Raw genomic sequence first — 21,284 nt, 5'->3', positions numbered from 1 at the left:
GGCACAAAGAACTAGAAAAGCACAGGCAGGGCACTGGAAAAGTCACCAGGTGCAATCTGTGGTGAAATGGCATGATACAGTGTAATCTGTTAGGATCACAGCTTTGTATCATGACATTTAGTGTATTTACACTTTTGAATATTCCGCTGGTTCCACCCCCCTACATCGCAACGCTCGCAGGGAAGGGAACCGGAAGACAGGTGACGGCATTGGCCGAGCACACAGTGGGAGGACAGCGGGGAGGACTGCGGGGGGTCGCAGGGGAAGGTGAGTTTTAGAGCCGGTTCACACTAGCGCGACTTGTAAGGCGACTGGTCAGCCTGACAAGTCGCGTTCTCTCGCGGTCCATTGACCGCTACAGGACCCGTTCTAATAGGAGCGACACAAGTTGCTCCGACTTAGGAAAAGGATCCTGTACTATTTCGGGGCGACTTGCATAGACTTCCATTATGTGAAGTCCCTGCAAGTCGCTCCGAAGTCGTGGTGCAATGTAATGCACAAGTCGCCCCCGAAGTAGTAAGGAGTCGTGTCGCGCTAATGTAAACTGGCTCTTAAAATGTAAAACAACAGATTTCTATGCAAAACAATGTGGCACTTTTAGCACAGAAATCCTCACAATCAGACTGCCAGGGAGGTTAAAGCAGTTGTATACCCCACTTTGTTATTTTTACCTACAGATTAGCCTATAATAAGGCTTACCTGTAGGTAAAATGAATATCTCCTAAATGTGCACCATTTAGGAGATATTCACCCTGCATGTAGCAGCTGACATTAGCGGCACATGCGCTCTGAAGCAATGTTCCCTTTAAGCTGAGCGCATTCTAATTGAAGGTCCCGCACAGCACAGATTCAGACCGCGCAGCCGCAGACGACGTGAAGGTAACCGGGCCGTGGTTTTACTGTGGCGGCAGGGGAGCAGAGCAGTGCGCCCCGAGCCCGCCCATTGTGTGACAATAGCGAATGAAAATTCGCTATTGTCACACGGATCCTCCTCCTGGCCAATCAGGGAGCTGGTCCTCCGCTTCCTGTTTGGCCGAAAGGCAAACCCCATGCCATTGGCCGAGGAGGAGGCAGGAGGACTGAGGAGACGCGGGGACTGAAGAGAAGCTGCCTTAACCGTGAGGTAAGTGCACGGGTCTCGCGGGGGGAATGCTGGCATCTCTGCATTGCATTGATTGGGGGCAATGCTGTGGGCACTCTGCATTGATTGGGGGCAATGCTGTGGGCACCCTGCATTGATTGCTCAGTCTAAAGGTTTGCGCTCAGAAATGTTTTTATTTGCTCAGCACATTAAAAAATTAGAGGGAACATTGCTCTGAAGGTCTGGCATTTTGTGTCGGAACTTCAGAGCTTCTTTCCGGGAACCGAGGGCTTCCGCGCACTTGTGGAAGTGACGTCATCATGGTCCTGGCCACTCACAGTGCCGGAGCCTGCAAACCCCTAAGAAACGCCAGGGGAACATAGCCCCCACAGTGGTGACCGGGTGCCACCGTTCTAAGGTATTTCATAATGCGCTAGTATTCTATGCATACTAGCACATTATGCCATTCTGTTGCAGGGGTTTTTTTTAGGGTTTACAACTGCTTTAACTTTGGTCTGAGCTGAAGAGTTTGTTTTTATCTACAGACACCTCTTATTTTTTGGTAAAGGTGATCTCTATGATTATCCCATGTCAGTAACAAAGTATAAACAAGAGTGAAGAGGAGTGCCAGGAAAGTTACATTCAGTAGGAAAGGCTAGTAACATAGGCGACCAGATAAGAAGGGTTTCCTTTAAAAGCACAAACTAGCTGTCAGCCATCTTGCAGCGTAGGACAATGACCATCAGCTGACGCCGGAAGTGCTCCCGCGGCCATTTTGTTTCACTTATAAGACAACCCATCCTATCTGAGCTCTTCCCACCAGCCATCTTAGTAACCCGCCGTCATTGCTTCCTGGACAGAAGACTCTTTACGGCTTTTTAGAACCACCATGAGCATAAACATTTGACACAATAGAAGGACAGACCACTCATTTCAAAGAATTAGCAAAAGAAAGAGCCTAATAAAAAGAACGTCACGCGCCGAAGTCTCCATCTTGGTACTCGCAGATGTCACGCCGTACACCTGGAAGGGTGTAGAAAGATGGCGCCGCTTCACGCAGCGATAACAATACACATAACCCAGGCGCATTGCTGGTGGGATTTGAGACGTTTGGTTCCTCCACGCCAAGCGTACCAATCTATCAGCTAGCACTAAGTTTGTGACTCAAAGCTCCAGCATGATTTTCTTTTGTCAGACATCCATATTCACGCCAAATTCATAAAGTGGAGCGCCCCCTAGCGGATGGCGGCGAGCAGCGCTGACTTCCGGTTAGGGCGGGTTGATAGCAACGCGCGCCTCCTTCCCTCCCCCCTCCCAGAGCAGCAGAGGCAGCAGCAGAAGCCGCAGCTCCCGCCAGCCCCTCCCGCCGTCGCCATTCCTCGCCCGCCCGGCTCTCTCCTTCCCTCCCTCCCCGGGGCCCCCTTCGCCCCCGGATCGTTCCTTCCTCCCCATTCCTCCCTTGTTTTTCCTCCCCCCTTCTCCCTTCCCCCCCGGTCTCCGTCCCGCTCTTGCCCCATCTTCGCGGCGGTCCCATCTCGTCCTGTGTGAAGGTAAGCATCGCTTTGTATCCACCCTCCTCCCTCTCCTATCCTTCTTCTTTCCCGGCTTTGTTGTGAGGAGAGGTGCGGGACTCCTAGGCCTCGTGCGCACCATGTGAGGGGACAGCACTCCCCCCCAGGACCAGGCACACACACCACGTGACCGCCAGCAGCGCGCCGGGGATCAGCCCCAGGCCTGCCAATGGAGGTCACACACGCCGGGCCCTGCCTGCTCCTGGGGGAGGATCGAGGACATGTAAACAAGGCCTCTGATTATACAGAGTAGAAGACAAGGTCGCCTGTCACCTCCTCCCTTATAGGGGGGGGGGGAGCAAATTGGGGCCTAGATGAGTGCTGTGCACAATCTTAGGGTCTTCCCAATACAACTCATGGCTCTGTGCACACCCATTATATGAGGACCTGTCCCTTCCCTGTGTGATGTATTCTGCATGGTTGCCCCATTGTGTTCCCGGTACATATAGGATCACTTCTATGTCCTATACATGTTGGATCTACTACCGTGTGGGTCCTGTGCGTGTAGGGTCCGCGAGCGCGGGTCCTGTGCGTGTAGGGTCCGCGAGCGCGGGTCCTGTGAGTGTAGGGTCAGCGAGCGCGGGTCCTGTGAGTGTAGGGTCAGCGAGCGCGGGTCCTGTGAGTGTAGGGTCAGCGAGCGCGGGTCCTGTGCGCGTAGGGTCAGCGAGCGCGGGTCCTGTGCGCGTAGGGTCAGCGAGCGCGGGTCCTGTGCGCGTAGGGTCAGCGAGCGCGGGTCCTGTGCGCGTAGGGTCAGCGAGCGCGGGTCCTGTGCGCGTAGGGTCAGCGAGCGCGGGTCCTGTGCGCGTAGGGTCAGCGAGCGCGGGTCCTGTGCGCGTAGGGTCAGCGAGCGAGCGCGGGTCCTGTGCGCGTAGGGTCAGCGAGCGAGCGCGGGTCCTGTGCGCGTAGGGTCAGCGAGCGAGCGCGGGTCCTGTGCGCGTAGGGTCAGCGAGCGAGCGCGGGTCCTGTGCGCGTAGGGTCAGCGAGCGAGCGCGGGTCCTGTGCGCGTAGGGTCAGCGAGCGAGCGCGGGTCCTGTGCGCGTAGGGTCAGCGAGCGAGCGCGGGTCCTGTGCGTGTAGGGTTCTGTGCGAGTAGGATCACATCTGTAGCAGCGAATTATGAAAAAGTCCCTAACACTTTTTTAAAAAGGGTGGCTGCACTATTTTAAAGCAACTTGGGTCCAGAAAGTATAACGGATCAAATGCGACTAGAAATCATACATGGAGCCTTAGGCCGAGTTACATATCTGTAAATTATGTGCATTGCAACTGCCCCTTCAAGGACCTCTGTCCCATTCTCCTCGTGATTTGGGTGGGGGTGACAGAAATTGGGGCCCAGATGAGTGTTGTGCACTGATCTTGGGGTCCCTAAAATGGAACCCATGGCTTTGGTCACACCCATTGTGTTTTTATTGGGGGGGGGGGGGGGGGGGCTCTCCTTCAGTATGTGATATTGTAGTCCACATGGCTGTTGTGTAGTATGTCCGGTACATTTACTGTGGTGTGATTTCTTTTTTGTACCTGAATCTGTCTCCACACCTATAACCAGTCCTGGTCCCTGTACACAGGTATGGCAGAGCTGGCGTGTTTACTCCAGTCACATGGCCTGTGATATGAATATTGTACCGATAGGGAGTTTAACGCTGAATTCTGGGAAACCTAAAAATCCTTTTGCACTGTGGCTGCTCAATAGTGAAAGTGACATTTTTTACAAAGAAATGCTGAAAGGCAGAGGTTGTGGAACAAGAGACCCTAGTGTTCTCTTCTGTTATAAATGCCCAACCTCTGCCTGTTGGCAGTAATGTGATCTATTCGGCATAGCTCAGACCACATTTATGGTACATGCTGTGCCTGGTGATGCGCCATTATCGCAACCAATCAAGCGGTCGAAGAGACAGAACTTGGAAGTATAACTGGACAAAGAGGGAAGTGCCTGGGAGCAAGTAAGAATGTCATAATGTGCTGATATCCAGTGCCTGGTGGTACATTATGACTTAGATCCGCATTTTTTTTTTACTTTGCTATTGCATTTAATAAGTTCACCTAAAAAAAAAAAAAAAATTCTGCAAGTATTGCATTTATCTTTTTTTTTTTTTTTCTTTTCACCATCTATCAGGAGATTGCTGGTGCCATGCAGGACTCCTGCAAACTCAGTGTAAGCTATCCGCCTGTATACTGTACCTCTGTTCAGGCAGTTTCACTGACAGGAAGTATCAATGAACTACCAGAGCATTCAACAGTGCCATGGTATTATTAATACTGAGAACTACAAGTAGACGGCCGCTAAGGATTCGGTGCTTGTAATTCGTTTATTCACAGAACTCTGAATGAATGATCGGCCGCACTCTTTTCATAAAGTAACAGCTAACCCAGGGAACTTCTCCCTGTACTGCCATCACAGGGAGAGATAGGAACATAGTTTTAAGGTGCAAGGCACCAGTTCCCTGCGCTCAGAGAGGTGTAGCTTCTAGTCCACCTCATTAAGGTCTTTCCAGTATTTCTGGAGCTGTGGATGCGACAACCCAGGAAAAAATGCTGCGGCCTTGCTGCCCTTTACACGACCAGGGAAGTCTGAAAATACTGTAAACAACAAACACACACAGGGGCGCACAGGCCTAGTGCATTATCCTTTGGTTTATTTAAAAGTAGGAAGATTAAAAATACTCACAAACGAGTTTCTTGGTTAAAAGCATGTCACATAAGGAACGCAGTCCTCAGTAGATATATATTGAACATTGGTTTGTGCACTCTGTACCTAAGGCTCTGAGGAAGAGGCTAAGCCTCGAAACGCGTTAGCCACTAACTCAAGGGACAACTTATCCTCGGATCCTACTACTGAGGACTGCGTTCCTTATGTGACATGCTTTTAACCAAGAAACTCGTTTGTGAGTATTTTTAATCTTCTTACTTTTAAATAAACCAACCAAAGGATAATGCACTAGGCCTGTGCGCCCCTGTGTTTGTTTGTTTAGAGATAGGAACATGTGACATGTTCACCTTAACAGTTGGAGCATTTTAGCTCTTTCCCAAAGGTTAACTACTTTTAACTGCTTGTTTTCAGGGGCATCTAAAATGCATTGTATAATTTTGGACGTATCTAAATACAGCCACTGTAGGAATCAATGGGGGCTGCTCACAACTTTCTATGCACAAAGAGGTGCACTGACTTTATCTGCATATAAAAAAGTAGGACACAGCTGTGTGTGAGGCCATACACATCTGCAGATACATTGGAGGAGAAATGTATGCATCTAAACGTGATTGCTTCAGGCATATATTTTACACAGGATCTTCTGCTAGCTTTGCCAACAAGAACCTGAATTCATGCAGAAATGCACATGTGCTTGTGTGAGTAAAGCCTGAAGCAGTATTGCTTACCTTCTCTGCTCCCGCGGGTGCCTCTGTACTGCTAGATCGGTCCCCTCAGTCTCTTCTCCCCTGCACTCTCATAATCTAAAGTCATCTGTCATCAAGATTTATGCAGTGTCCCTAGCCCTGCATTGATGTAAGGGTGCTGTGGCACAGTTGGTACCATCTGCCGCTGGATCAGGTAAGTAAAAATGTTAGTCTCCTAGAGTAAATAAGCGGTTATCCCTTGCTGTGTGGGGGGCAGCTCCATCGCAAGAGAGGACTTCCCTTTTTTCTGAGTTCAGCTTTAACATTGAGTTTGTTTGTGTAAAAGACACGATGTAAAGCTGGTCATACATTTGTAGATTTTCATAAAAACATTGCTACACAAAAATCTCAGTACATTTGTCATCAGGGCTGACACTCGAAAGTACTTCAAAATTACATTTGTGTTTTAATGTTCACTTTGGAGAGAATGGAATTTCTCAACCTTTTTTATCGATGTCCTAAATCAGTGTTTCTCAACTCCGGTCCTCAAGGCACACTAACAGGCCAGGTTTGCAAGAAAACGGAAATACATCCCAGGTGATATCATTTGCTGCTCAGTGATTTTAGTATTCTAGTCTGCATCTCCCCAAGGTAATACCTAAAATCTGGCCTGTTTGTGTGCCCTGAGGACCGGAGTTGAGAAACACTGTCCTAAATGAGTTGATTCGACACATTTAATTATATTTTAATTAGAGAATGTAAAAGAATGAACAAAATCTACTGGTGTATGGCTGGCCTGAATTGCTAATTGTGTCCGTCTCTTCAACCAGCCTGAATTTCTAATTGCATCAGTCTCCAGCAACCCCCACAAATGAATATTCTGCCATTGCCTCCTTTAACTTGCACAGATTATTCTCCTGACATTGTTGCTTTGTAGATGTCAGTGTCTGCACATGGTCTTGTAGTTCAAGGTTAATAGGTGGCTGTTGCAGGTTTGGCGTGTGTCCAGGCTTAAGTTGTCAGAGGCTATAACCGGAGCAGTTTCTAAACTGGTCATAATTGCTAGGATGTAATTAATTTTACAGAACTAAGTTGCTGCCTGGTAAAATGGATAACCTTTTCCCCAGCTATCTGTATCTATTTGGTGCCCGTATGAGTTTTGTTGAACTTAGTTTATACATTCACCTATAGAATATTTTTGTGAATCTCAACCTCCATTTGAGCCATTGCACAGGGCTCGGTGCATGCCTCTTTTCTATATATTAGATGCTGAGTGTAAGGGTTCTTTCACACGGGCTTTCTGCTCAGCGTGGATCTATCCGCCGATTACCACTGAGCATGCGTATGACAGGTCCGTCTCCGCTTATTTTGCAGAGAAGGCGCTTTCAGATCCCCGCTCCCCTCTGTGGGAGATCGGATGAAAACAGGCTGCCTGTCCGTTTTCATCCCATTCTCCGGACGGATGGAATATAGGGTTTTCACGGACGGGATCGGATCCGACAGCAGCGGGTCTCAGCAGAGATGTCACTGCTGACATCCACTGCTCCATAGGGGTGCATGAAGCATCCAATTGGGTCTGTCTGAAAAACTTACAGGCGGACCTTATCGAAAAGCCTGTGTGACAGGGGCCATAGACTTACACAATCATCTTTTACATTGTATTTACATATCCCTCCTTCTTCCCCAAATGCTGGTCTGTGCTTTCATTGTAAGGGTGACTACTTGGCTTGCAGGGTCCTATGGGGCCCTCTGTTCTGTCAAAGGGGCATGACTGAAAAAGGTCTGCTGATTGGCTCCTGATCAGTGCTCTCTATTTGGAGGTGCGGGGGTGCGTCCCCCTGTCAGAACACAATGGCACAGCATGGGAGATCGCTTTACTAACATAGCATAGAAAAAAAGCTAGCAGTGTCTTCAAGGCTTGGGTTGCTCTTGTTGCAGCTCAATACAAGTAGCTTGTGCAGTGGCACTTTGTCTTTTTGGGGCATGTAGTCTTGGGAATTTGGTTTTAGAGGAGACAAAGTTTAGGAAAGTGGCATATAGGGATCCTGAAGCTGTGGCTGTATTGGCTTTAACCACTTAACCCCCGGAGGATTTGGCTGCTCAAAGACCAGGGCCTATTTAGCGATTCGGCACTGCGTGACTTTAATGGACAATTGCGCGGTCGTGCAACGCTGTACCCAAATTAAATTGGCGACCTTTTTTCCCCACAAACAAAGCTTTCTTTTGGTGTTATTTGATCACCTGTGCAATTATTTTTTGCGCTACAAAAAAAGCGACTATTTTGAAAAACTATTCTTCACATTTTTTTATATGAAATTCTCAAAAAAAAAAGTAAAAATCAAAATTTCAACATTTTAGCCCAATTTGTTTTCTGCTACATATTTTTGGTAAAAAGAATCGCAATAAGCGTACTTTGATTGGTTTGCACAAAAGTTATTGCGTTTACTAACTACGGGAAAGATTTATCTAATTTGTTTTTTTAACTAGTAATGGCGGCGATCGTTTTTCTTTGCGGGACTGCGACATTGCGGCAGACAGATCGAACCCCTGACTGATATTTCTGACACTTTTGGGGGTACCAGTGACATTACTGCAGTAATCAGTGCTATAAATATGCACGGTTACTGTAAAAATGACACTGGCAGGGAAGGGGTTAATTTTATTGGGGATAAGTGGGTTAAATGTATCCCTAGGGGCGTGATTCTAACTGGCTTGTGATGTAACCACAGAGACATAAGATCCTACATGGCAGGATCGTATGTTCTCTGCAGTTAACTTCAGGGAGAATGACAGGCGGCTGTGTTTACATCAGCCGTCTGCCTTTCTCCCTCTCCAGCGGGAGATTGCGAGTGGCCGGCGTACATCGGACTGCCGGTCACTCGCGCGGTAATGTCAGGGAACGGGCGGGAGCGCGCCTCCGGCGGTGCGCGCTCGCCCCTGCAGGCTCCTGGGCGAGCGATGTAGTCCTACATCAGTTTGCCCAGGAGCGGCTGACCACCGCAGTAAATAGTCGTGAGGCAGTCGGCAAGTGGTTAAAGATTAAAGCAGCTGTAAACTCCACTTAGTCAGGAATGAATATCTTCTAAACGTGCACCGTTTGGGATATATTCACATATTTTGCAGGTGGTGACATTGTGAATGTGCACTGCACTCTGAATTGAAGGCATGCTGAATGTGCCAACAATCAAAGAGTGCTGTTCCGTGCTCGTGACTCCCACGCACATGTGCAGGAGTGATGTCGTCACACCTCGGTCATTCAAATAAACAGCCTGCAAAAAAGAGGAAGACCAGGTAAAGATGGAGGACCTGTCCGTGGTGACAGTGTGCTGCTGTGGGGGTCCGTTTTACAGGTAAGTCTAATAATGTACTAGTGTGCCATGCATATTGGCACATGCCGTTAACTTGCAGGGGGCAGCTGAAATTGTGCCCAATTTGTAAATACTGGTGTGTTTAAAAATGTAGGAGGAAAACTTTTTTTGTACTACTTTCACACTGATATGCGGCATAAAATGCATATGTTTGCTGCGATTTTACCCCACACGTAACCTAAACTGCACCAAAAAAGCAGGCTGCAAATGAAGTTCATTTGCCTGCATGGTACAGTAGTACCATGCAATCGGGTTGCTGTGCATGCACTACTTTAGGCACGGTATAGTTCGATTTCAGCTCATTCAAATAAGCTGAAATCACACTGCCCCCGGATCGCATGGGAATTGCACAGGAACGCACATCATGTTTTGTGCGATTCATGGTATGAACCAGTCCCAAGTCCATCAAACTGGAAATAAAAATGCCCCTTTTCCTTGCCTAAAACTGATCATGTTATGCTCTAGTCTGGAGTCCTCTTTACTTTACTTTTGCATGTGGAGGGCTTCTTTTTTGAGGTTTCTCAGGATCCAGAAAAGAAGCATTTTCAGTGCAAGGGGGACTGATGGAGCCTGATGGGTGCATCTGCATTGCTGGATTAGTTATCTCATTTGGAACGGTCCCACCAAGGAATCTGGACAGCAGACCTAGGTAAGTACAATTTTCTTTATCAGGTGAGAACAAAAACCCCTCAGGATGGTTGGGAGGGGGGAGGTCATATTGTGGACAGAATGTTGACTTCATGCGCTGATCATCAGTGCAGCCTCATCAGTGTCCATCAGTAAAGAAGAAGAAAAATAACTTTTTTGCAAAATTGTGTAACCGTAACAACATTGAATACCAACAAAAGAAGGCTCTATTTGAGTGAAATAGATAAAAATGTCATTGTTACAATGTTGCATGTCCGCAATTGTCATTTAAAGCGTCAGCGCTGAAAGCTGGCCTGGGCAGGAAGGGGGGTGCAACTGTCCGGTATTGAAGTGGTTAATGCAGCTGCCTATAAAAGGTCTTGTGTGGGATCCTGGGAACTCCGTTTAAAATTGAAAAATGTCATTGCATACATAGTACACTCATTACTAGTCATTGTAAAACTTTGTCCTAGATTCGTTTATCTGGCCAGTCTATGGCAAAGCATTTGCTTTTACAATTTTTTTTTTTTGACCTTCCCTGTGCAGTATGTATTTAAGTTTCAATATTCCTGATAAAACTTTCACTCTTGGATAAAAAGTTCTTTTAATCAGATCCGATTATTGTGTATTGTGCCTCCTAATTATACTGCTATGCAGCCGCATACAAAGCTTGCTTTGTTTTTCTTTTGTCAGCAGTGCTCCTGGAGAATGTAATCTGCTACTTTGTAGTAACTCTGAACATTCTGTGCTGAGCATTATGTTAAGTAACTTGTTAATTTCTTACTCTCCTTTTAAATATGTTGATTTTTTTTTTTTTTTTTTGCTATATTTGTTTAAGGCCCTTATTCACATCAGAATGCAGTGTTCCGTGTGCATTTATCACACAGCATTCAGATTGCACTAGGTGTGCGAGCTGCTGTGGGTGTCTATGTATTCCTAATGAGACCCCGAACAGTGATTACTAGGCACTGTAGTACCATGTGATCAAGTTGCAGTGTGCTTTTAATATTGCATGCACTACTTTTGGTGAGATCAGTTGGAAAATTGCACTGTACAGAAATGCGGACCATGTTCCTGTGCCTCTTACTAAAAATCTCAGTACTGTAATGGAGTTAAGGTTCCTGCACTGTTTGGATGCCTTTGTCAGCATTTTAACTGCTTTATTTCCTAGGATTCTGTAACATACAAATTTCAACTCTTCTGGTAGTATTGAGCCTGCCCCTCCCTGCATGATCCTGATTCCCCATCACTGTACCAATGGTAACAAGTTTCTGGCAGCAGGTGAATTCTCCACTCTTAACAGGAAGTGTTAAAGCGGAGTTCCGGGCACAAAAACGATATTTTTTTTTGTGCCCCTCCGCTAGGTAGACCTGACCTGAAAAGGAATTGGATAGTTATTTTTTTTTTGTTCACTCACCTTTTAATTGAAGATCGTAAATACTCACCTCAGGGTACTTCCTCCCTCGGAGCTGCGGCTCACCCCGTCACTTCCTGTCTCGCTATGATTCCTGGGAGCTGAACGTCATAGCTCCCAGGAATCAATGCGACGGCACTGACCCCGCTCGTCATTTCCGTGCGACACTGCATTCCCCTGCTAAACAGCTTCTGGGCATGCCCAGAAGCTGTGGAGGAATGCGGCGCCGCACCGGAAGTGACGAGAGGGGCCGGTGCAGGCGCATTCTGGGACAAGACGCGGAAGAAGACACAGAAGAGGACCGCGCCGGCTTCAGCTGCCCACAAGAGAGATGGAAACGCTGTGGAAGAAATTTTATAAGTATTTCTTCTAAAAGGTAAGTGCGAACCGGGACAGATCAGAGGCTAGCCATTGTGGAATGTACTAGCCCTGACTGTCCCGGGGTTATGCTTATTGAAAATTGACTTCTGTGCCCGGAACTCCGCTTTAAGTGGTATTAAAGAGGAGGTAAACCCTTCTCTGACAATTTTACCTATAGGTAAGCCTATATTAAGGCTTACCTATAGGTACTGTAAATATCTCCTAAACCTGCACCGTTTAGGAGATATTTACCTTACATGCAGCCAGTGACATCACTGGCGCATGCGCTCTGAAGGAACGGCCGCTGGTGCCATTTCTTCAGAGACCCGTGCCGTGACTGTCGGCTCCCACGTGCGGGAGTGACGTCACCGTGGCTCCGGCCAATCAGATGGCCGGATGCCGCGATCCCGGAAGACGGGCGACTGGACATGTCGCCCGTCATCCAGCTAAGCGGGCGGCACGGCGGAGGCTCGTTCTAAGGTAAGTATTTCATAATGAGCTAGTATGCGATGCATACTAGCTCATTATGGGTTTCTCTTGCAGGGTGAAAAAGGAAAAAAAAGGGGGTTACAACCTCTTTAAAGGTTCGGCTTTGTTAAAGAAAAAACAACAAACCTGTCATACTTTCCTGCTTCGTGTAATTCGTTTTGCACAGAGCAGCCCAGGTCCTCCCCTTTACAGATCCGCCACTGGTGCTCTTCTCCCTTGACCAGTGCCCCGAATAGCGAGCCGCTTACCATGGGGCCACTGGTGCGTGCTCGCTCCCGAGCCCCACTCTACAGCCACAAGACTCTCAGAGCTGCAACCCTCCCCCCTGCTCTCTCATTGACTCACTGGCTGTGACTTACAGCAGTGGGAGCAAGTGGCTTCTGCCTCGGTCTCAGCCAATGAGAATGGAGTTCAGGGACAGCTGAGGCTCTACTGCACATTGCTGGATCGAGAGGGTGCACTGCCAGGTTCCCTTATGGGCAGTGGCAGCACCCGACAGCCGATGGAAACATCGGCTATGGTGCTGGACTCAGGACAGGTAAGTGTCCTAATATTAAGTCAGCAGCTACAGCTGCTGACTTTTAATTTTTGGAGGGGAAGGCGGAACTCCGCTTTAATATAGATGTGAATCCTTTCATCCAGTGCTAGCTCCAATTAGTAGGGCATTGATGAGCATTTAACACATAGCAAAACATCAGCCTGCTAAACAGATCTGTGACTGACATTTTGCTCATGCACTGTTCTCAAGTGACTGCATATTCAGTAATGTTATAGTGGCTTAGACACTGGGCAGCTTCCAGTGCTGGTGTTAAAAGCCACTTGGTTTTCTTTCAAGGGTAGGAGAGTCTGTAACCTGTGTGCTACTTGTGGTGTGCCTGCATAGTCAAAAGGATCAAATGCTCTTAAAAGGTTTAACTTCTTTGTAAGTGGGTAACCTCATCCACAAATTGAGAAGTAGTACATAAATCTTTTCATGCGCCTCTGTTTAATGCTACAACTGTCAAATTAAATGTGAAAAACAATTACCAGCCATTCCTATTAAACTGCATCGGCTTTGAAGGAACTTTAGGCTCACTATACCCATCCTGATCAGACCACACAATCTCTTTACAATTAACATGTTTGTTAAAAATAAGAAAAAATCCTTTAATCACTTTAGGTATGGCATAATGCAAATGGTGCAGATTCAGTTGACAAACTTCAGCTGCATTGTAGAAATGCAGGCTAATGAAGACAATAAATGAGACCCCTTTTTTTTCTTTGGACCTAAAAGGGCGAATGGATTACTTTGTGGGAGGGACAAACCTAAAAGTGCAACAAGTGGGTGGGAAGAAGACATTTTGCCTACTTTAACAATGTGAGCACATGGCCAGCATTGAGGCAGCCTCTAATTTGAGGAATATGTAGGCTGCAATTGTTGATCTTATAATGCTGCTAGTCTAGCCACTTAAGCCCCAGAGGATTTGGCTGCTAAACAACCAGGGGGTATTTTGCGATTCGGCACTGCGTGACTTTAACGGACAATTGCGCGGTCGTGTGACGCTGTACCTAAACGAATTTGGCGTCCTTTTTTTTCCCACAAACAGAGCTTTCTTTTGGCGGTATTTGATCACCTGTGCGATTTTTTGATCACGCGCTATAAGCAAAAAAAGAGCGTAAATTTTGCAAAAATGGCAATATTCTTCCCTTTTTTTTATATGAAATTCCCCCCCCAAAAAATGTAAAAATCAAAATTTTTTAACATTTTCGGCCAATTTGTTTTATGCTACATATGTTTGGTAAAAAAAATCGCAAAAAGCGTATTTTGATTGGTTTGCGCAAAAGTTATTGCGTTTACTAACTAAGGGAAAGATTTTTTTTTTTTAACGCGTAATGGCGGCGATCTGCGATTTTTTGCGGTACTGCGACATTGCGGCGGACAGATCGGACCCTTGACTGACATTTTTGACACTTTTGGGGTTACCAGTGACATTTCTACAATAATCAGTGCTATACATATGCACTGTTACTGTAAAAATACACTGGTAGTGAAGGGGTTAACTTTGAGGGAGGGGCTGTGTGTCCCTAGGGGCGTGATTCTAACTGTGATTGGCTGTGGCTTCAGCTGTATGCAGAGTGATCAACGGATCTACATAGTAGATCCATATGATCATCTCTCATACAGAGGGGAGAATGACAGGCAGCTTGTTTACACAAGCTGCCTGACTTTCTCCCTCTTCCCCCGCCGATCGCAGAGTGGCCGGCGGACATCGGGTCCGCCGGTCACACGCGTGGTGGGGTCCGTGACCACGCGGGAGCGCGCCTCCGGCGGCGCTCGCTCCCTAGACCCTCACAAGCTAGTGACGTAGCCCTACGTCACTTTGCCTGTGAGGGGCTGACCGCCGACGTAGATAGTCGTGCGGCGGTCGGCAAGTGGCTAGCTGTTTCACTGCAGAACTCCTGACCGCCCGACATAACTTCTTGCCTGTAAATGGCAACATATTGAAGCTGTTAACATGGGAATTAAAATTCCAACATTTTACTTGTAAAATAAGTGTTGTTTTTTTTTTCCCTTCATACTGTTATTAGCGACTTCACACTCTTTTAGCTGCTTCTGAAAGATCTCAGACACCAGTATATGTCTTGTCTCTGCTCCCTCTTCTCCTTCACAGAATGAAGCCATTGGCTGTGATTTATTAATGGTCTAAAAATGGGTAGGTGGTCATCAATAGAGCACAAAGGTGAATCAGATGCTGACCCCCTAAAAACTTCCATAAAGTATGGGGACTTTGTGTTTTGAAGCTAGAGGTTTTGACATGGGTTTCTGGTCCAGACCCTAAAGCTGGATACACACTACAGTATACAACTTTTGTTAGATTTCAACTATGTAGCACAGGGACCTGTCTGCATACAAATTGAAAGTTTCGGTTTGACCTCCTATTATATGGTTTTGGTAAATCTAAAGGAAAAAATCCAAAGATAATTGTATAGTGTGTATCCAGAGCTTACCAGTGTTCTGACTACAGCTTTGACATGTGTTCATCAGACAGGCCTCAAGGATATGCGGCAGGGTACCTTAACCCTTTTTCTGTTCCACTCACATCTGGGTTGGCCAAAAATCCTGAATCCCAAATATGCCTGCATGACAGGGAATGTCCTTCTGAGGCAGAGGAATGATTTGTCTGTAAACCTGTGATGGCAATTGTGCCCTGAGTTGGGCTTTAAACTCTGTGCAATGCAGCACATCCAGCATTCCTGTGATGCATTTATAATGAAATTTGAGCCCTGAATTGTATTAAATTCTGCCATGTAACTAGATTTGCCTTTTTGTTATGACTGGGTGCAATGATGGTCATTCATTGCTTACTGTGGCTTTAAGTGTTGAATGTATTGTTTTTTTTTGTTTTTTTTTTTTTCTCTACGATGGCTTACTTTTTCTGTTTTTGTTTTCTTCTAGTCTTGTCTTGTCTTGTGACCAAAGACTACCTTTACATCTTCTGACTATTGCCCTGATCTAACAGAACTAGTTTCACTATGGACACCGGTGTTATTGAAGGAGGCCTGAATGTTACCCTCACCATCAGACTCCTGATGCATGGCAAGGCAAGTATAATTCTAATGATTTCTAAGATATTGGTACATGTGGTGGGTATTTATGGGTTTGTTTAGAATTAACCCCTTCAATTAGGGGTTCTTTTGGCAAGGGATACTCCGGCTTTCAGCTTCAAAGTGATGTGGCAACTCCATAGCTGGTGATCACTTTCACAGCTGGCAGTGCGGGAAGTCCCCTCCCCCTCCTGCTGGCACCCATCCTCCCGTGGTTCCTGGGCTCTCCCGCACTCACCAGTGACCGGGAACAAAACTGCCAGCTGGGAGAGAGGTTGCTGTAAGACCAAGGCAAATCCATGCTTCGATCTTGCAAAGAATGAAACCAGAAGTGATGTCAACTTCTGGTTTTAGATGCACCCTTTCCTGACCAGTATAGCCAAGGGACACATTTAACCAAGCTGATCTGTGCCTGGTTAGATATCAAGGGCTGGGTAAACATTGGGGTCTATAAAGAGTACCTGTCACCTTTCCAATGCTATCACATAGGGGTTTATTAACCCCTTGGGATGGCAATCAAGTAAACATTAAAAGCCAAAACCCTGTAACCCCTGCATGCTTGTGCAAATGCAAGCCCAGGGTGTGCACGCACATGTAAACTGCACCCCATGGGATAGATCGCCACCAACGTTCGGGAGAACAATAATTCTAGCACAAGAGCTCCTAGTTAACTCTAAATTGATCAGCTGTAAAGGCTTTAAAAAGCTTCATATGGTGGTTTTTGGGCACCACCTTTTTTTGGCTATATAGCGGGCGCCCGCAATTTTTGGACATGGAATGTTTGGTATCTATTTACTCAATGTAAATTTATATTTTTACCAAAATGGGTATTATATGGTGTAGATTTTGCACTAAAATTCATTTTCTTTTCCTGAAAATTAGCTTTTAATAAACAGTCGTGCAAATATCACGTGAAACATATTTGCAACTATTTATTCTACAGGGCCTCTGCTTTCAGAAAATATATAATGTTCTGGGGCTTTAGGTAATTTTATTGCCAAAAGTAGGATTTTTACATGTATGAAAAAAAAAAAATTGCTCTTGACGCTAACTGGTTATAATGGTTCTAAAGGCTACTACGTAAAAGTGTTTCTAAAGGTAGACATTATACTTAAGGTAGAAAACCTGAGTGCAACTCCCCTCTTATACTTTAACTCAAGCCTGATCTCAGTTCGCACAAGTGCAGCTCAGGTGCGAGCCTGCTCGAGTGCCCCTATAGCAAGAGGCTTGCTTTTAGGGGAACTTGACCGGGGGGGGGTGGAGACAGAACTGCCAGTGGCATACTCAAGAGCATCAAGGTTTCTTTGTGCAAAACCATTGCACAGAGCAGGTAAGTATACTATGTTGCGTTTTTTCCTGCCAATTTTTAGCAGCGTCTGGGGTTTTTTTTTTTAACAGCCTGAACGCCTCTGTTCTGTGTCCATGTACACTATGGCTTTTAGTGGCAGAGGCTTTGAGGCAGGGAAAAACACTGCCATTGTCCAGGAGCAGCAGAGTTTGGGCAGAAAAAACACTTGAAGCTACTAAAAGCTGCTAAACTCTAGTGCTTAAACATTCATTTCAATAGTCAGAATTAATAATTCTAGCCAATGACATGAATTAATGCCAAGGAGCTTGCCGCCTGTAAAAGCTTCGAAAATTGTTAAATATTTTTTCATCAAACGCTCGCTTCGAGGAGAGTTAAAGTGGTTGTAAAGCCACTTGTCCTGTCCCTACAATCCACTCTTAAGTAACAATATGTGCCCCACTGCATGTCCTTTAAAAAAAAAAAAACATTTCTACCTTTTTTTCAGAGCACCTCCTGGCGCTCATGTGATGGGCTGCGCCCTGTCCTCTCCCAGTCTGGTAACTACAGCAGGAGGGGCTGAGAACTCCTGATGTCAGCCGAGAGGAGAGGGGCAGCCGGTCACGTAAGTGCTGGGAGGAGCTCTGAAATAACATAAAAATCAGCTTTTTTTAAAAGGACAAACGATTGGGCACCTTGTTACCTAACAGAGTGGATTGTAGGGACATGACACTGTTATGATAGCAGGAAGGGAAGGCTGGGGGGGGGGGTGATCAAATCGGACTGGGAGGGGGCAGAGGAGGACACAGAGTTGTGGATGATGGAGGCATGTAAACTGACCAATGTCAGGGCTCAGCAGTCATGATAAACCGTGGTCCGTTTACAGGGGGAGGGCAGAGCCAGGTATTTCCAGTGATTCAAGGGGGCCAAATTGTGTTTGATCTGTTTTCACCAAGTCCGAGGTCCGTTCTGCTCAGCGGGGGTCGATCCGCTGATCCCCCGTTGAGCAGGAGGATGACAGCTCTGTCTCCGCTCTGTGTGCGCAGACGGAGCTGTCAGATCCCTGCTGTCCTCTATAGGGAGATCGGATGAGAACGGACTACCTGTCCATTCTCATCCGATCTGCCAGACGGATGGAAAATAGGGTTTCCATCTGTCTGGATTTCACGGACAGGATGGGAAAGCAGCGGGTGTCAGCAGACATGTCTCAGGTGACATCCGCTGCCCCATGGGGATGCATGGCGCATCCGATCAGGTCCGCCTGAAACTGACTATCTGATCGCCCGTGCAAAAAGACCTTAACTTGTCTGAGTATTTGAGCGTTCCCTCTGAAATTCACCTCTTATCTGGTAAATTGTGTAAAACAGTAGAAATAGCTGAGGAATGTTTGTATAAAATTACACATCTAACCGTTTCATGTGACATAGGCTGTGCTTTGCTTTAGTGGTTCAGTATTGCACGAAGTATCTGATTAAAGTTTTTAGAAGGACCTTTTAGGATGCAACCGTCACCACTTTTGTGAAAATTGATCACGATCTACCTGTTGCATTTTCATTTACAGGTACTGTCCATCTTACAAATGGCTAATAGTTGGTATAATATGCACTTGACTATCCCGGTTTGGCACCTGGAGGTGCTCGTTCCCACTATATAGGTGCTTCTGAGTGTGCCATTTTTGCATATTCCCAGTAGCCTATATATTTCAGTGGGCTGCCAAATAAGCAAAAAATACAGCAGGCACGATTTGTAAAATGGCGCCAAACCGCATGGTACAGTGGTACCATGCATTTTGGTGGCTGCAAACGAGCCAGGGTTTGCTTGAGGCATGAAGATGCCATTACCAATTTTATGGCATCTGTGCAAATCTAAAGAGGGCATGTAATTTTGCGTTTCCTGCACCCGAAGTGGTGTGAACCAGCCCTAAAATATATTAAAGCAAAATCTGTAGGGAGATGTGATGGGGAGGGGATCCCTTAAATCCCTTACATCCCTTTAAATTACTGGATAAACGCCTCAATTACAGTTGCAATAACTTTTGTGAACATCAGGGCCACTGAGAAATTAACTGAATTGTGTTTAGAAAGGGGTGGTGTATGGGTTTTATTTTTTTGTCTTATAATATTTTAACATTGTTTTGACTTAAGATGCTTAGACTTTAACAAAAGTGACAATCCAATATTTTCTTTTTCTTAGGAAGTCGGTAGCATCATTGGAAAGAAAGGAGAGTCTGTTAAAAAGATGCGTGAAGAGGTCAGACCTTTTATTCTTTTGTTATTGTTTTTTACTGTCTTGTGTATTCTAGTAAATGTATTGACTTCTCCATCTTGACACAGTGCGTTATTGCTTTTAGCCCTTGTTCACATTGAAGTGACTTGTCATGCGATTTGACAAGCCGCACCCTATTGTCGGTGATGGCCATGTTAAAATCGATGCGATGCCGACTTTGAGGTGCTGCATCGATTTAAAAAAGTAGTTCCTGCACTACTTTTGATGAATTTGGGTGCAACTTGCATAGACATCTGTGCAATTTTAGATAGTCGCATGATTTCAAAGCCACATGCAATGAGAATAAGCTATAAATTTGTAAGGGCGGTTGTCTGTTTCATGAATTATCGAATATGGATCCTTTCCACTTGCTTGACTTTAACACATAGCGATGGAAAAACCTGATCAATCACTTAACAGTCCACTTTATCTGTAGGTGTGATACCATGGCATATAACTGCTTGCCACAGTTTAGCCAGCTCCTGTAGCCTAGATGGGTTGAAAGCCAGATAAGACCACATACTGGGCGAAGGCATTAGTCTGTTTTGCTGTGGAATTTGCACTAAAACCTTTGTAAAGGTCATCTAAATGTAAGACATGAAACTTAGAATGTAGTTAAAGTGTGTTGGGAGCCAGCAGGATTGCGAATCTAAAGAGCACTGTAGAATGTCAGAGCACATGAGCGGTTGCCCTTTCGAGCCATGACTTGGATTCCACAGTTTTGTTTGGCCCTTGGCAACTTATTGTATCAAGGTCATTAAAGTATATCCCCTTCATTTATTTTGATTTTTGAAAATTGTCAAATGATGTAAATTGAGCAAATAAGACTGCTGTTGTATAACTGCCTCCTGTGTCAGGAAGGTCAATACTTCAATGCATGCTGACTGTTTTCCCTTTATTTTTCTCCTTCTCTGTAGAGTGGGGCTCGTATTAACATCTCAGAAGGCAATTGCCCAGAAAGAATTATCACCTTAGCTGGTCCAACAAATGCCATCTTCAAAGCCTTTTCAATGATAATTGACAAACTGGAAGAGGTAACCATTTAGCTTCTGGGTCTCTAAAAGCTTATATACATGCTCAGTATTGTATAAAGGCCATGTTACATTAAAGCCCAACTCCAGGAAAATTAAAAATTAACCTTTGCAAGTGGGGCCGCATCCACACAAGGGTTAATTTCTCATATTGGTCTAGGTCAGTGTTTCTCAACTCCGGTCCTCAAGGCACACTAACAGGCCAGGTTTGCAAGAAAACTGAAATACATCACAGGTGATATCATTTGCTGCTCAGTGATTGCAGTATTCTAGTCTGCATCTCCCCGAGGTAATACTTAAAATCTGGCCTGTTAGTGTGCCCTGAGGACCGGAGTTGAGAAACACTGGTCTAGGTGACATAGAAGAGAGCTACTTGCCTGATCTTCCCCTTTGCACTGCCTGATTGGTCCTTTCTGTGTCTCTTCACCTCCCCCCCCCTCCCCCTAATACGCAGCAGTCTAAGGTCCTGATATCAAGACCAATGCTGTGTCCATAGCCTTGCTTTGGATGTGATAACCCCAAGAGACAGTCCACCGCAGGAGCATGTGGGAATGCTGTCTTGCTAGGGTAGCAGAGGATCAGGTTTGTGAAAACATTTCTCCCCTATAAACTAAGCAGGCCGCTAACTGGCAGTGCAGGGGCAGTCCCACTGCAAGGGAGGATTTTTGTATTTCTTGGAGTTGGGCATAAGGATTCTGTTGCTAAGGTCACCATCCTGAAGAGTAAAGGCCCGTACACACGTACCGATCGTCGGCATACAAACGTCGGCGGACGAAAGATCTGCAGATTGTACGCGTGTTAGTATGGTGCCTCCGACAGATGTCTGCGCACAATCCGCGGACAAAAGTCTTTCTTGCAAACATGAAAATTTTTGTC

At 46.0% G+C, this 21,284-nt stretch overlaps 1 protein-coding gene across 5 annotated transcripts in view; it reads left to right on the top strand.

Annotated features, from left to right (window-relative positions):
- The first annotated feature begins 2,389 nt into the window (after positions 1-2,389).
- PCBP2 (poly(rC) binding protein 2) overlaps positions 2,390-21,284 on the top strand; it is a 56,879-nt gene continuing 37,984 nt past the window's right edge. For all 5 annotated transcript variants that reach the window (XR_014224929.1, XM_082245807.1, XM_082245806.1 and 2 more), the window contains exons 1-4: positions 2,390-2,631; positions 15,679-15,828; positions 19,310-19,362; positions 20,295-20,411. Coding sequence is in view for 4 of the 5 variants with exons in the window: in XM_082245807.1 (XP_082101933.1) it covers positions 15,756-15,828; positions 19,310-19,362; positions 20,295-20,411 (243 nt within the window). In the remaining variant the exon portion in view is untranslated. The remainder of the gene's footprint in view (positions 2,632-15,678; positions 15,829-19,309; positions 19,363-20,294; positions 20,412-21,284) is intronic.

The sequence above is a fragment of the Pelophylax lessonae genome, assembly GCF_965119305.1.
Source record: "Pelophylax lessonae genome assembly, chromosome: 2".
In the NCBI taxonomy this organism is placed as follows: domain Eukaryota; kingdom Metazoa; phylum Chordata; class Amphibia; order Anura; family Ranidae; genus Pelophylax; species Pelophylax lessonae.
This window is presented reverse-complemented; position numbering and strand designations above follow the sequence as displayed.